At 46.9% G+C, this 14,885-nt stretch overlaps 1 protein-coding gene across 1 annotated transcript in view; it reads left to right on the top strand.

The window, feature by feature from the left end:
* Positions 1 to 7,027: 7,027 nt before the first annotated feature.
* LOC146871857 (uncharacterized) overlaps positions 7,028 to 14,885 on the top strand; it is a 200,512-nt gene continuing 192,654 nt past the window's right edge. Inside the window, exons 1-2 of the mRNA XM_085649127.1 lie at positions 7,028 to 7,078; positions 7,323 to 7,472. Of these exons, the coding sequence (XP_085505253.1) occupies positions 7,028 to 7,078; positions 7,323 to 7,472 (201 nt within the window). The remainder of the gene's footprint in view (positions 7,079 to 7,322; positions 7,473 to 14,885) is intronic.

Below are 14,885 nucleotides of genomic sequence, written 5' to 3'. Positions count from 1 at the left end.
CCCAGGCAGACGCCTCTGTGGAATGGTGTTTGTCTGGGAGAGATTTTGTCTCTTCGAGACTTCCGTCGATGGGACCATATCAGGATCTCGCTGTTAGGGGTCGTCTGGGTAGGGGACCACATCAGATCGTTTGCAGAGTTACAGCAACGCTACACCCTCCATTCCTCCCAATTTTATAAATATTTACAGCTACATATTCCATCTCCCACCTCCTTCCCGGAATTCAGTCACCTGGAGGCCCAGGTGATGATGGGGAATCTGGGCAGATAGGGGGTGTCACTGATTTACCGCTCCTTAGTGAACAATGGCCCTGCATCCCTGGACCTGCTACGTGCCCGCTGGGACGGGTGGCTGGGCCCCCTAGAAGAAGCGGACTGGAGGGATGCCCTCATGGCTCCCAATACTTTGACGACCTCCTCCAAGCTGCGTCTAATCCAACTCTATTACCTCCACACAGCATACCTCACCCCAGTACGCCTATACAGCGCCCGTATGCGGTCTTCCCCTTCCTGCACACGATGCAACCATGCTCCTGCGGACTTCTACCACATGACATGGCAATGCCCCGTCATTGCACCATTGTAGGCGGTGGTGGAGCTAGAATTTACTTGGGGTGGGAGGTTCCCCACGACCCGCTAAGCCTGATCCTGGGTGTGTTTGATGGCCTCAATGGTTCCCGGCCGATAAGTGCTTCCTTGGAACGGCGGTGGCGATGACGAAGCGTGATATAGTGGCACTCTGGTCCCAGGCCAAGCCGCCTACTATGCGGAAATAGAGACGGGGAGTGGATTGGTGTGGAACTCAGGAGGAGCCTCTCTTTGGGGCCCGGGGCTGCTCCGAGCTTTTTGGTAAGATATGGGGCAAATGGTTCAACTTAATGCCCTAAGGGGCGTGAGTGCGTCTTGCATAAGAATGTTTATAAGCAGGTGTTTTATCCATTCCAAGGGTGCCATACAAGTCTCTGTCGTCCTTCTTTCCACTGTACTTCTCTTATATAATGTGCCTGATTTTGCTACCAATATATCTTGTGATTTATTCTCCGAAAAACCAATAAACTTGATTATCAAAAAAAAATATCCCAAAAAGACAATCCATTCGGCAAGGCCTGAAGCTATTACACGGACTGCCTGTCAAGTCCAGAATTAAGTTCAAAGCATTTATGGTCAAGTACAGGGCATATCATCAAAATGTTCCTAGGTATATCCAGGACAAGCTCAAAAAATATACTTTGTTCTGCCAATCTAAATCGGTTATGCGTACTTACTGTGTGAAAAGTCAGACCAGGTGGCAGATCTTTTTCTTTTTTAGCCCCCAGCCTCTGGTATGCCATACCAGTGCATCTTTGTTCTGTCTCTAAGGAAAGCATTGTTTCAAGAAGTGTAATCCAGTCCTACTTCCACTACCGGCTTAGCGCCATGTCCTATGAATCAGCAGTTGTGCTTTACAAATTCATTTTTATTCATTCATGTTGAAATATTTTCTTTTTATGTGATACTTGTGGAATATGCTAATGAGCTGTTGCAATGCACTTGCAGGTTACAGCTTGGTTCAATGTTTCTCATTATGTTGCAGATAACTGTAGGTTTGAAGGACGCTTAGAGTGGCCTCATTGTGTAGGAGCTTGATAAAGTAATACGTTTATATTGTCTGTGAATGCCTTAACCTGATTGGTCCATTATATGAGAACAATGTGTAGGTGTGTCGAGTGTTAGAATTGTGCAATTTACTCTAATGTTGAGTAGGCAAGATTTCAGATGCCTTCCTGCTGCTTTTCAAAAATCCAGTTTCCTGAGATACTAGCAGAAACTTTCCCTGACCTAGCAGAGATGGGTACTCTCCTTATGGGAGAACTGATGTGCTTAACTTCCCTTTCTGAAACAATATTTAAGAATAGTTTTGTTTTTGGACTTTTGAATTCCTTTGAATTAGACATTGAAAAATGCATTCATGTTTTGATCATGGATTTAAAACTAATTGATGATTTGAGATTGTAACTTTGCTAATCCTTTAACAACCTTTATGATTTGAAATTTAACCCATTTCTTCTCTTCCTTATGGAGCCTAATGTGCTTTATATTATTGAAAGGTACTGAAGTCTGATGATTAGGCTCAGTTGGAAATAAAGATTAATCGAAGAGTACTTCATGAGCTTTCAATTTGCATCAGAATTTGAACGAAGCAGAGCACTCCATCAGTGCCAACTATGGAAGTCAAAACTAATGTTCGGTTGAGGTTTGGCAACCTGAGCAGACCTTTTCTGAGCACCTATTAACATTCAATAAAGCCCTGACAGATACTCTAAATGGGCAACTGGTCTTTGACTTGTTCATGTCCACCGGTGAACTGGCAGTTTGCTAGGTGACACCAACCGGCGCCATGCTATCCTGACTTTTTTAAACGTAACTCTAAGCCAGAATGTTTGGTTGGGGCGGCTTCAACCAGCAGGGTGCACCCCAGTCACTGTCCTGCAAGTTCCTCAGACAGAGTCAAAGCAAATTGAGATTTTCAGGAAACTGATGTTTTCCTCAGCCAGTCTAGCCCTCTGGTCAGCCATTGGCAGCTGTTTGCTGGGGAGATAATCACATTCTTCATGGTAGATGGTTGGTGAGATCTTGCCAGCAGTCCCCTAGAAATTTCGGGGCAACCAGGCTCAAACCATTCAAGATGGTCAGTATGTGGCCAAATACATCATATGCTCAAGACTGGACATATAGGCTGCTTGGGTAGAGCAGTTGGCACTAACGTGGTTGTTCAGCATCATACATGGATGAAATCCATGGGCTTCTCTGGGGATGAGAAGGCATGCCATTTGATGTATCTCACTTTTTTGGTGAGCAAGCCGATTCAACGTTGGAACGTGTCATGGAAAGTCAGGCCACGGCATGTACCTTAGGATTTTCTGCTCCTGCAAGCCAGTAGCTTCAACAATTTTTCTCCTTTTGAGGCTACACTAGAGGGTTGGTGTATCAACAATATTGGTCCACTGCCACTGCAACAGACCTTTTAGGGTTTGGGTTGAAGAACAAGTAGACAAAATCGAAGCCATCAGTGGCGATAAACTTCCCAGGTCTCAGCCCCTCCTGCATCAGCCTTCAAGCTGCTTTTGCTTGCCCTCAGTGGCACATGACCACCCAGTGGGAGGCAGGATCAGGCTAAGGGTACCAAATTATAACATCTGACAGGTAGGTCCTTCAGATCATCAAAAAAGGCTAGTCCTTGCTATTCCTTTTTGACCCGCTGTATCTTTCCCCTTCATCAGAGTGCCTTTCAGAGGAGCACCTGTCATCATGCTCCAGGATATGTAGGCTGTCATGGCCAAAGGACCCATTAAAAGCGTCCCGGCCCCAGAAATAGGCTCTGGTTGTTCTTCCTGTTATTTCATTTTGCCGAAGAAGGATGGAGGTCTTCATTCTATTTGAGATCTCTGCCCTCTGAATACATTATTGGAGAAGGTTGTGGCTGCACTGAATACGGGCAACTGGATGGTGGCTTTGACCTACAGGACACTTACTTTCATGTGCCTAGTCCTGATGTACGAGAGATGCTGTTAGCGGTTCAAGGTAGGTGAGAAATATTTTCATTATGCTGTGCTTTCCTTTGGCCTCAACAGTGCTCCTCGGGTCTTCACTAAATGATGGAGGTGGTCACTGCACACCTTTAGAGGTGGGGGACCCAGTTTACCTCTACACTGATGACTGGCTGTTGAAGGTCAGCTTGCCACATTCATTGGTAAACCACCTCCAGATGACGGCATATGTCTTGACATCATTGGAGTTCACTAGCAATGTGCCAAAGTCCCACCTGACTCCTTCGCAGAGGTTCCCTTTCATTGGAGCCATCCTGCATACAGCCCAGTTTTGGGCCTTCCCTGCTCCACAACGAGGCTAAGACTATCAGGCAATGAGCCCAATGGTTCAGCCTCAGGCCTGGATCTTGTGAGTGTGGCTCTGAGGCTTCTGGGCATCTTGGCATCCTGCTTGTCGACTATGCTAGGTAGCATATGCAGGCTCTGCAGTAGAACCTGAAGTCTCAGCGGGTCCAGCACCAGTGGAACCTCTTCGACTCTATCCACCTTTCAAAGGAGATCTGCAGTGGTGGCTGCTCAACTGCAATTGGACCAGAAGCAAACCCTGCTTCCTGCCCCACCAAGAGGTGATGCTGGTGCTGAATGCGTCACTGCTGGGCTAGGGAGATCATCTGGTAGAGGGGAAGATCAGAGGACTTTGGTCTCTGGCGGATACTAGACTCCGTATCATCCTGTTGAAGTTACGGGCTATCCGCCTTAAAGCCTTCATACTGTCTGTCAAGTGGAGGCTGATTAAGGTTCTCATGGATAACCCCACCGCCATGTGGTACAGAAACAGGTAGGGTAGGGCGGTGTGGAGTCCTGGGTCCTGTGCGGAGAGGCTCTTCACCTCTGAAGTTGTCTTGAGTGACAGGGGATTCCCCTGGTTGTCAACCTGGATGTGAACAACATCTTTCAAAGCCACAGCAAACTTAGCCATCAGCGCCTGGCAGATTATGAGTGGCCTTTCCACCGCTTCTTCTCCTGGCAAGAGTTCTTTTTTTATTTTTTATTTGTAGCAAAAGTATTTTTTACAAAATGAAAGAGCAACCTGCATAGATCCTGTTACGTAAATGCAATATTCATAATTCATTATTCATTTTAAGTCTATGAAACCGTCATTCAAACGTTACATACATTTAGAATACACAATTCATCAAGAAAGAAAACTTAATAAAAGCAATTTAGAAAGACCAAACAAGATCAATTATGATTTAGTGCTGCAGGTACACTATAAAAAAACAGGTGCTCATGATTTACTAAAAAGCTCAAGACCTGTTCAATATAAGTAATTATACTTATAAAACTCATAAATTGCAGTGAAATTAAAATGAAATAGCACATAGTTTAAAGTTAGTTACAAAACAGTTCAATTCATAAATCGCCAGATTCTATCAAGTTTGGCAGAAGAGCCTACCCTCTTAGCGTACAATGTTTCTCGTTTGAGAACTATCTGCATTTTTATAAGCCATTGATGGATCTTCGGAACCACCTTGAATTTCCAGTTTGCTAAAATAAATGATCTCGCAATTAATGTTGCAATAAAACTAATTTGACGTTGACCTAAGGTCAAGTCTTCACTCATCTCCATTCTGCCAAAGAGGGCAGTTAAAGGGCTAGGAGGAAGATTGATTTCCAATTTTTTATTGATTTCAGAAAAGACATCTTGCCAAAATTGTTTTAGGTGGTGGCATGTAAACCCAACGTGAAGCCAATCCCCAGTTGTAATTCCACATCTAAAGCACCTAGGATCAACTTTGGGGAGCACAGGAGTATAGTAGATCATCCATTTGCTAAACAATGCCATCCTTCTTAGGTTGGCAGCCCTGACTGTTTTGTAGCCTATTTTGTTATAATTCTGCCAAGAGTTCTGGAGAAGATCAGGTTTCCATATTGTGCAAGTACTGGAACTACTGGGCATGAGTAGCTGTCCTCTAATCAGGTTACAACTTCAGAAGATTCAACTGTCGTAGCAGCAGGCAGGGTCCTGCATCCAAACCTGCGAAATCTGCACCTTCATACACAGAGAGTGAGTGGCAGCTGTTGACTTTGTTTGCTCTTCCTTCCAAAGTTATGGATGTCCTCCTTGGTGCCAGATATCCATCCTCCAGCATAGTCTGTTTAGGGTGAGTACTGGAACACATTTGGGGCCTGGTGGGGCACCCACAATACATACCCATTACAAGCAAGACTCTCAAATGTCTTGTTTTCGATTCTGTCTTAGTAAGAACTTGCAGTGGGCACCATTAAAGGTTATTGTCAGCCCTTTTGGCTTTCTTGCATTGGTCAGACTAGTTGTCTCTGTTCAAATCACATGTTGTGATGCGGCTTCTCAAAGGTTTGACATATATGTTTGTTATTGTGATGCCATAGTTGGATTTCAATCTGGTTCTCACTTTCCTCTTGTGCACCACTTAGAACCAATGCACAACTGTTCACTGGGTCTCCTGACTTTGAAGACTGTGTTCCTGGTCGTGGTAACTACGGTTCGTCACAATGGTAAACGCCAACTACTCTAGGTTCAGCTGCCTTACACCACCTTTTTTCCAGATAAAGTGGTGTTGAGCACCAAGGCGGCCTTTCTGCCAAAGGTTGGAACTGCTTTTCACGTTGGACAATCCATCACTCTCCCAACTTACTTTTCTTCACCTCACCTCTCGAAGTAGGAGGAGAGACTTCATTGGTTGGACCCCAGATGAGCTTTAAGCTTCTACATCAGTCACACCAAAGACCACAGGGTGGACGATTAGCTTTTTTGTGGGGTTCCCAGGGGCAAAGAAAGGCAAGGCAGTGCAGAAAAGGACTCTGTCAAGGTGGATGGTCCTCTGTATTAAGATCTGCTATGCATTGGCCAGGAAGCAGCTTCCAGAGGGACTGAGAGCCCATTTCACCAGGGCCAAGACTCTTACCACAGCACTGGAATGCGGAGTGCCTGTCTTTCACATCTGTCAAGTCGCAATGCCAGCTTCAGTGCACACATTAACAGAGCAACTCTGCCTTCACAGCCACGTCTGATGGGAAGAGTATCTTGGCCATTCGGCCCTGCAGGGCTTTTTGTTCTGAGTTGCTCTTCAGACACCTACTTTAAAGGTATTGCTTTGTTACCTAATCTAAGGCTGATGAATGTGTGGTAAAACCTTTCATCAGAAGAAAAAGTTAGTTACCTTTGGTAATACTTTTTCTGGCGGGTAGTCTATCTAATTGCAGATTCCTCACTGACCTCCCATCACCTCTTCTGTGAAATGGTCTCTTTTCCCGATTAAAAGGGTTGGAAACTAGAGATCTGTACACTGGTATTTCTCATTACTGTTGGGTCCGCACTCGAGGGTGCAGACAGAGTCGAGAAAAAAAACTGATGTTGATGCTCAGAGGTTGCTCTTATTTGCAGCTCTATGTCACTCCGGGGCAGAATGAAGTCAAAGTAGAGCCTCAGAAGCACAAACTTTTTTCGGCGTGTCAGGAATGCTGTTCAAGTGCTCCAGATCCAGCCTGGTGTCTGACGATATTCTAAAGGTGATGAATCTGCAGTTAGAGTAGCCGCCAGAAAGAGTGTTAACAAAGCTAAGTAACTTGTTTTTCTTAAAGATAAGGACATGGAGAGAAGATGCACAGGTTTTTATTACTCAGCAAAGCAAACATTTAAAGTGAGAGAAGCGTCACAAGGACAATAAATATTTGCCTCTCCCTCAGGCTTCGGCAGAGTCTGAGTTGGGTACAGTATCTCTGTACATATAGCTCAACCCCTGTGGTCTGACAGGACTGGCACTGTCACTGGCCCGCTCTGTTCTCACCTCTGCTGCACGCCACCCCATTCTCAGGAATCAGTCCTCTCAGTTGGCAGGCAAAAGACTCGTCGTTGGTGCCGGTCTTCCTGGTCAGGTTGAGGAACACTCTTGTGAAGGAGAAGGTAGGTGGCAGCTGTGGTCAACTGGTCCAGACTGGGGTCTGGTCACCAAGCTCTGAAACAATGGTAGCACTCGGGTGACACACAGTGGAAATAATTTGGAGGTCGTTAACATTGACAGGGCACAGCTAAGGAAAGCACACACTTGTGGAAAAAACACACACTGTCAGGATAGTTCTGAAGGAACCTCACTCTGATGGAGAAAGTTCACAGTGGCAGAGCACTGCCAGGGGACACTTGCACTGCTGAAGAAAGGTCACACTAACAGGCAACCTCTGTTGGAGGCTCACCTTGGTGGAGAAAGGTCACCGTGACAGGGAACCTTATAGGCTCACCCTGGTGGAGAAAGGTCACCGTGACAGGGAACCTTATAGGCTCACCCTGGTGGAGAAAGGTCACAGTGACAGGGAGCCTCTTTTGGAGGCTCACCTTGCTGGAGAAAGCACACAGTGACAGGGAACCTTGGAGGCTCACCATGGTGGATAAAGGACACAGTGACAGGGAGCCTCTTTGGAGGCTCACCCTGCTGGAGAAAGCTCACGGTGACAGGGAACCTTGGAGGCTCACCCTGGTGGAGAAAGGTCGCAGTGACAGGGAACCTCTGTTGGAGGGTCACCCTGCTGGAGAAAGCTCACAGTGGCATGGAATCTTGGAGGCTCACCCTGGTGGAGAAAGGTCGCAGTGACAGGGAACCTCTGTTGGAGGCTCACCCTGCTGGAGAAAGCTCACAGTGGTATGGAACCTTGGAGGCTCACCCTGGTGGAGAAAGGTCACAGTGACACGGAGCCTCTTTTGGAGGCTCACGCTGCTGCAGAAAGGTCACAGTGACAGGGAACCTCTGTTGGAGGCTCACCCTGCTGGAGAAAGGTCACAGTGACAGGGAGCCTCTGTTGGAGGCTCACTCTGCTGGAGAAAGCTCACAGTGACTGGGAACCTTGGAGGCTCACCCTGCTGGAGAAAGGTCACAGTGACAGGGAACCTCTGTTGGAGGCTCACCCTGCTGGAGAAAGGTCACATTGACAGGGAACCTTGGAGGCTCACCCTGGTGGAGAAAGGTCACAATGACAGGGAGCCTCTGTTGGAGGCTCACCCTGCTGGAGAAAGCTCACAGTGACAGGGAACCTTGGAGGCTTACGCTGCTGGAGAAAGGTCACAGTGACAGGGAACCTCTGTTGGAGGTTTACATTGCTTGAGAAATCTCACAGAGACAGGGCACTGGTATGGGATGTGCACACTGCTGGAGAAAGCTCACAGTGACAGGGCACTGTTAAGAGAAGCGTACACTGCTGGAGAAAGCTCACAGTAACAGGGAACGTCTGTTAGAAGTTCACACTGCTGAAGAGCAGTTCTCATTGACAGTGAAAAGTCACACTGACAGGCACCATTGATACCATTGATGCAGGCGGCAGGGCAGTCCTGTTATTGTTGGACCTGTTGGCAGCATTCAACAGGGTCTCACATGACAGGCTGCTCACGTACGCTTTGGTGAGATTGGCATTAGAGATAATGCCTGGAACTGGGTAAGTCCTTTCTTGAGGACAGGAGTCAATATGTTTGGCTACCCCCCTATTCTTCTACTAGCCGAAGGGTGTCAGTTGGAGTCCCTTAGGGCTTTGCACTTAGTCCCACTATGTTTAACATCTTCTTGTTGCCCTTAGCTAAGGTGGTGAAATCATTTGGGGCTAAAATTGTTTCTTCTGCTGATGACAACCTGATCCTCTTTGCTTTTAGCAAAGGAGTTTACAACGATTCGGGTGTCACTCAGCCCTGTGTCTCGGGAGTTTTTTAATGGCTGGCATGCAACAATTTTAAATACAACACAGCGAAGACAGAGGTGCTTAGTTTTGGACATAACCTTGTCTTAAACTTAGATATCCATTGGCCTATAGGGGTACCTTCACCAGACACCTAAGCAAAAAAACTTAGCGATCAACTTTTGAAAATAAAATGTTAATTTATAATCAAATTACCTAAGTGGTTGGTGTTTGTTTTGCCACCCTGCGCATGGCAAAACATGTTTTTCATTTTTTATCATTTTGAACGAAGAGTACTGTGATATTTGCCCTGGTGTTGTCCAGATTTTACTACGCCAACACATTATATGCAGGGTTGCCAAATATCTTCTGAATAGACTTCAGGTCGTACAGAATGCGGCAGCATGACTGGTTCTGGGTTTGCCGGGACTGGAACATATTTCCTGTCATTTGCGCAATTTGGCCTGGCTTTCCTTTGGAAAACTGATTCTTTTTATAGTAACACTCTTACTGCATGGGACTATCTTTCGGCTACAATTGCTTTTTATAGCCCTGCGAGAGATTTACGCTCATCAGGTAATCATCTGTCCAAGGTCCCTAAGGTTCGTCTGGCTACTGCGGGAGGTTGCCGTTTTTCCTTCCTGGGCTCTGTATGGTGGAAAAAGGTCCCTTTTGACCTACATCAAACAAAGGCTGAGGCCAGTTTTAAGAAAAAGCTTAAGACTTGGCTTTTTAGGTTGAGCCTGGGCAGCGCATGAGCTACTATGCAAGGCATGCTGTATTAGAGTATAGACTTGAAGCTCCGCCCACTGTCCACCCATATTTTTATTGGCTTGTGTCTTTGTCCTTTGCAAATGCTGGCTTCTGAGTCAGTAAACAGCTTGTAAGTCCCTCCTTAGTACCACCTTGTCTTCATTTGTAACCTCCCATGAGGACTGCCCTTATTACTTCTGTTGTTACATAGTTTGTGTTATTTAGTCTGTAAGCACTATTCTTTTAGTGAGTTATGTCCTACTGCAGGCACAATATGCTTTGCAGCAACATTCCGTGTGCCATGCGCCCTTTCACTTTCCAAGCAGCCGGGACAATGGCGGCTGCTTCTTTGCAATGCAATAGGTCTCGCATTTTGGGCAGTTTGAGCTATTATCATTGTAAATGACAATAGCTTAAACTTTTGCAAATACAAGACCTATTGCTTTGCAAATATTTTTTGGGGGGTTGTGTCCAAGCGCCCATGCCGTGCTTGTCCTTAATAGAGGCCACACCCCTTCCTTTAGGTGAGTCACGTCTACAGAAAGGGGCGTGGCTGCCATCCAAATGAAAGCGCTGTTTGGGGTGCTTTTATCAAAAAAGCATTTGTTTTTTAAACAAATGCTTTTTTGGTAAAAACGCCCCATACCGCGCTTGCACTTTATTGGCGGCCGCGCCGCTTTCTTTAGCCACGGCTTGTAAAAAGAAAGGGGTGTGTTCTCTATTCACGTGCAAGTGCGGCATGGGGCGCTTGGAAACAAAGAATATTTGCAAATCAATAGGTCTCGCATTTGCGAGAATTTAAGCTATTGACATTTACCATGCCAATAAATGCCGAGACCTATTGCGTTGCAAATGCTTTTTTTCTCCGTAATCTCATTCTGTATCTGCTTCCTTTCGCAGACAGTATAGCGCTGGAACACACTTGAGTAGCCGTGCGCCCTATAAATCCCTTCACAATCAATCACAATCACCTGAGAGACTCAGACTTATGGAGAAAAGTCGCATTTACAGGGCACCTCTGTTAGGGCCTCACACTGCTGGAGAAAGCTCACAGTGACAGGCACTGCTGGGGGACGCTCACATCACTGGACAGAGATCACATTGATAGACACCTCTGGAGAAGGCTGGCACTGCTAGATAAAGCTCACACTGACGGTACATATCTGTGGGAGGCCCGTACTTGTGGTGAAAGCTCACACTAACAGGGCAGATCTGTGGGAGGCTCGTACTGGTGGTGGAAGCTCACACTGACAGGGCAGATCTGTGGGAGGCTCGTACTGGTGGTGGAAGCTCACACTGACAGGGCAGATCTGTGGGAGGCCCGTACTGGTGGTGGAAGCTCACACTGACAGGGCAGATCTGTGGGAGGCCCGTACTGGTGGTGGAAGCTCACACTGACAGGGCAGATCTGTGGGAGGCCCGTACTGGTGGTGGAAGCTCACACTGACAGGGCAGATCTGTGGGAGGCCCGTACTGGTGGTGAAAGCTCACACTGACAGGGCAGATCTGTGGGAGGCCCGTACTGGTGGTGAAAGCTCACACTGACAGGGCAGATCTGTGGGAGGCCCGTACTGGTGGTGGAAGCTCACACTGACAGGGCAGATCTGTGGGAGGCTCGTACTGGTGGTGGAAGCTCACACTGACAGGGCAGATCTGTGGGAGGCCCGTACTGGTGGTGGAAGCTCACACTGACAGGGCAGATCTGTGGGAGGCCCGTACTGGTGGTGGAAGCTCACACTGACAGGGCAGATCTGTGGGAGGCCCGTACTGGTGGTGGAAGCTCACACTGACAGGGCAGATCTGTGGGAGGTCCGTACTGATGGTGAAAGCTCACACTGACAGGGCAGATCTGTGGGAGGCCCGTACTGGTGGTGGAAGCTCACACTGACAGGGCAGATCTGTGGGAGGCCCGTACTGGTGGTGGAAGCTCACACTGAAAGGGCACTTCTGAAGGCAGAGAACACTACCGGAAAATGTTCACACTGACAGGGCACTTCTGGGGGATGATCACCTGCTGGAGAAGAGGAAGGACATTTCTGAAGAAAGGTCAGACTGACAGGGCACTGTAGAGTGAAGCTGTCAGTGCTTGATAAAACGTGCTCCGATGGGGCACTTCTGACAGGGTAAAAGCTGATGGGAAAAGCTCACGGTGACAGGACCGTGGTAGGGGAAGCTTGCATTGCTGGAGAAAGCAGACACGGACCTGACACTTCTGGGGGAAGATCACACTGAGGGGCCAATTCCGATCCCGCTGGGAGAAGGCTCCGTCCAACTCGGATCCAGAGGGCATTCCGACTGACTCGTGTTCCGGGGCTCCGAGCACGATGCGAACGAGTGCTGACAGACACGGGTTGCTCGGAGCCCCATTGAAGTCAATGGCAGCCTGCTGTACAACGCGTACATAGGCTCCCATTGACGAAAAAGGTACGTTGCGCACAAGGTCGCCCCCTGTAGTGGGGACGCATCTGTGCCACCCGCACCGTACATGCATGTGTAGGGGGACCCTTGGCTCCCCCTGCCTATGACTCGTATGACTACGGCTTACGGGGGGGTCCAGCGCGGACCCCTGAAGTCCTCTTCCCGAGCTTTAACGTGTCGGAGGCTCTGACTCGATCCGGCTGTCCGAAACGTGCATCGTACTGGCTCGGTTGGGAATCGCCTCCATTGCACGGCACAGTTTGCTTACGGACAAGACGTACGGTTGGTTTGGACCCGGAAACGATTCGGTCGGCGATTTCGCGTTTCTAGCATCGTACTTGCCCGTTTGTACAGCTGTACGAGTCGGTTGGAAAACACTCGTACGGCTCGTACTTTTTCCGGCCAGATCGCGTTCAGAGCCCTTACGAGCGAGATCGGAATTGACCCCTGAGAGGGAGGGGACTGCCGTCAGAAGTGTGGTAGTAGGGCCAAAGATTTGCATAAAACCAACAACATATTCTGGAGCTGTTCTTTTGTTGTGTTGTTCACCTCTGGTTAACTGCATATAAAATAACGCACACACCTTGGATGAAAAATAAATGCAAAATTAATAAGTGGGAAAAGCATTCTTATGTTTTGAAACCTCAGTTGGTTAACACAGTCAGTGCTGATGTATGTCTGTGTGTATGGCCAGAGAGTCACAGAACTGAATCCTGGTTGGTGCAGTGGGGAATAGTGACTTGTGTGTTTATAGTGCTTCAGGGTCCCGGTCTGTGACAGAAAAATACTGTGAATGTGTGTCATTATTTTAAAATTGTTACACACAGCATAATACAGGCTGCAGCAAAATGATTTAGGGCCATATGTAGGTAGCCTAACATTTACCACTTCATAAATACCGAGTTTTACCGATTCGGTATTTATGAAGTGGTAAATGATATGTAGGTAATCCATCGGTAATATTTACCGATTCGGAATGGGTCGGTAATTTAGAATCTGTATTTACCGATTCGGTAATGGTAACTGGCTTCCCATTGATTCCTATGGGCCAGGAGGCCCATAGGAATCAATGGGAAGCCAGTTACCATTACCGAATCGGTAAATACCGATTCGGTAATGAGGGTAGCACAATCAAGGGTGGCAGGGTGTCACAGTGACACCCTGTTGCACCCCTGATTCCTGCATGTGTGCACATGTGGCACACATACATGCCCTAAGGGCATGTATGTCTGCCACATTGCACACTTCAAAGTGCAAAAAAATGCTTTTTTCCAGCTATTCGTCATTTACCACCAACTTTTAGTTGGTGGTAAATAACGAATCCCCACAACAACCACACACTCCCCCTACATATCATTTCAGGATTCGGTATTTACCGAATCGGTAAAATTACCGAATCGGTAATTTTACCGATTCGGTAAATTACCGAATCCTGAAATGTGCCCCCTACATACCAAAAGCCTGAATACCGGTGTGTAACGGGATATTTACCGGAAATCGGCCGCTATCGACCGGTATTGGGCTTCCTACATATGGCCCTTAGCGTTTACATTAAAACAGGTGCTTTCAAAGTATATATTTTGGTAATATGTAAGCAGATTCTATATGTAATCAGACTCTTCCTAGTACAAACATTTTTATGTGTCCATTAAAAGGATGCATTGTAGAACTCTGCTATTAACACACTTACTTTACATCTCAGAAAGAATAAATCTTTGTTACCATGATGCTGCTTTAGGAGACTCTATAAATTATAGCCCAATTCTGGTTCCCATACAGCCTTTACATTCAGTCATTAACCAATGGAACACATTTGCATTTCTTTAAGGCTGCAGGTACCCTGGTGAAAATGCCTGTTTCTTCTTTTGTTCTCAGTGCTTCCCTAGACTTCACATTATGTGAGATCTTTCCCATTTCACTTTCAGCTACAGGCACCGCATTAACTATTCAGGGACAAGATAATAGTTTTTTTTACAAATAGTATGGAACTGATTTTGTAAAACTAAAAAAACATAGGCACACCGATCCCCATAGATCCTGCCCGCATCCATCTCTGTTTACATGCAGATTTTTCTCGCTAGCATTATGGCCCATGTCACGCTTGCTGTACATGGCCTAAGAAAAAGAGGGGTAGATGTGAGGTTTTTTTCCCTTTCTTTTTTACATAAAGGGGCAGACAGTCTGCTTTAAAGCCTTAGGCAAGTGGAGTGGGCAGATGAGCCATGCTTTAGGTATCATTGGCGTTGAATTTTTTAGCGACTTTGGGGCCCAATTGGGTGAATTGCCAACTAAACCCCAATAATGTTTGTTTTACTATAGTTCCTTGATTGCATTAGGGCCAATCGCACCCTTGCAGTGTCACTGTTGCTTTTGACCTCGAGCAATGGCCCATGGGAGGGGAATATTGAAGCAGATGAGAAACCTTAGCTTCCACCTCAAAGAAATTGCGGAGAGGGGGGAGGGGCAAGACCAGAGGCCCATGTTTTTAACA

Source organism: Triturus cristatus, chromosome 1_1 (genome assembly GCF_964204655.1).
Source record: "Triturus cristatus chromosome 1_1, aTriCri1.1, whole genome shotgun sequence".
Taxonomy (NCBI): domain Eukaryota; kingdom Metazoa; phylum Chordata; class Amphibia; order Caudata; family Salamandridae; genus Triturus; species Triturus cristatus.
This window is presented reverse-complemented; position numbering and strand designations above follow the sequence as displayed.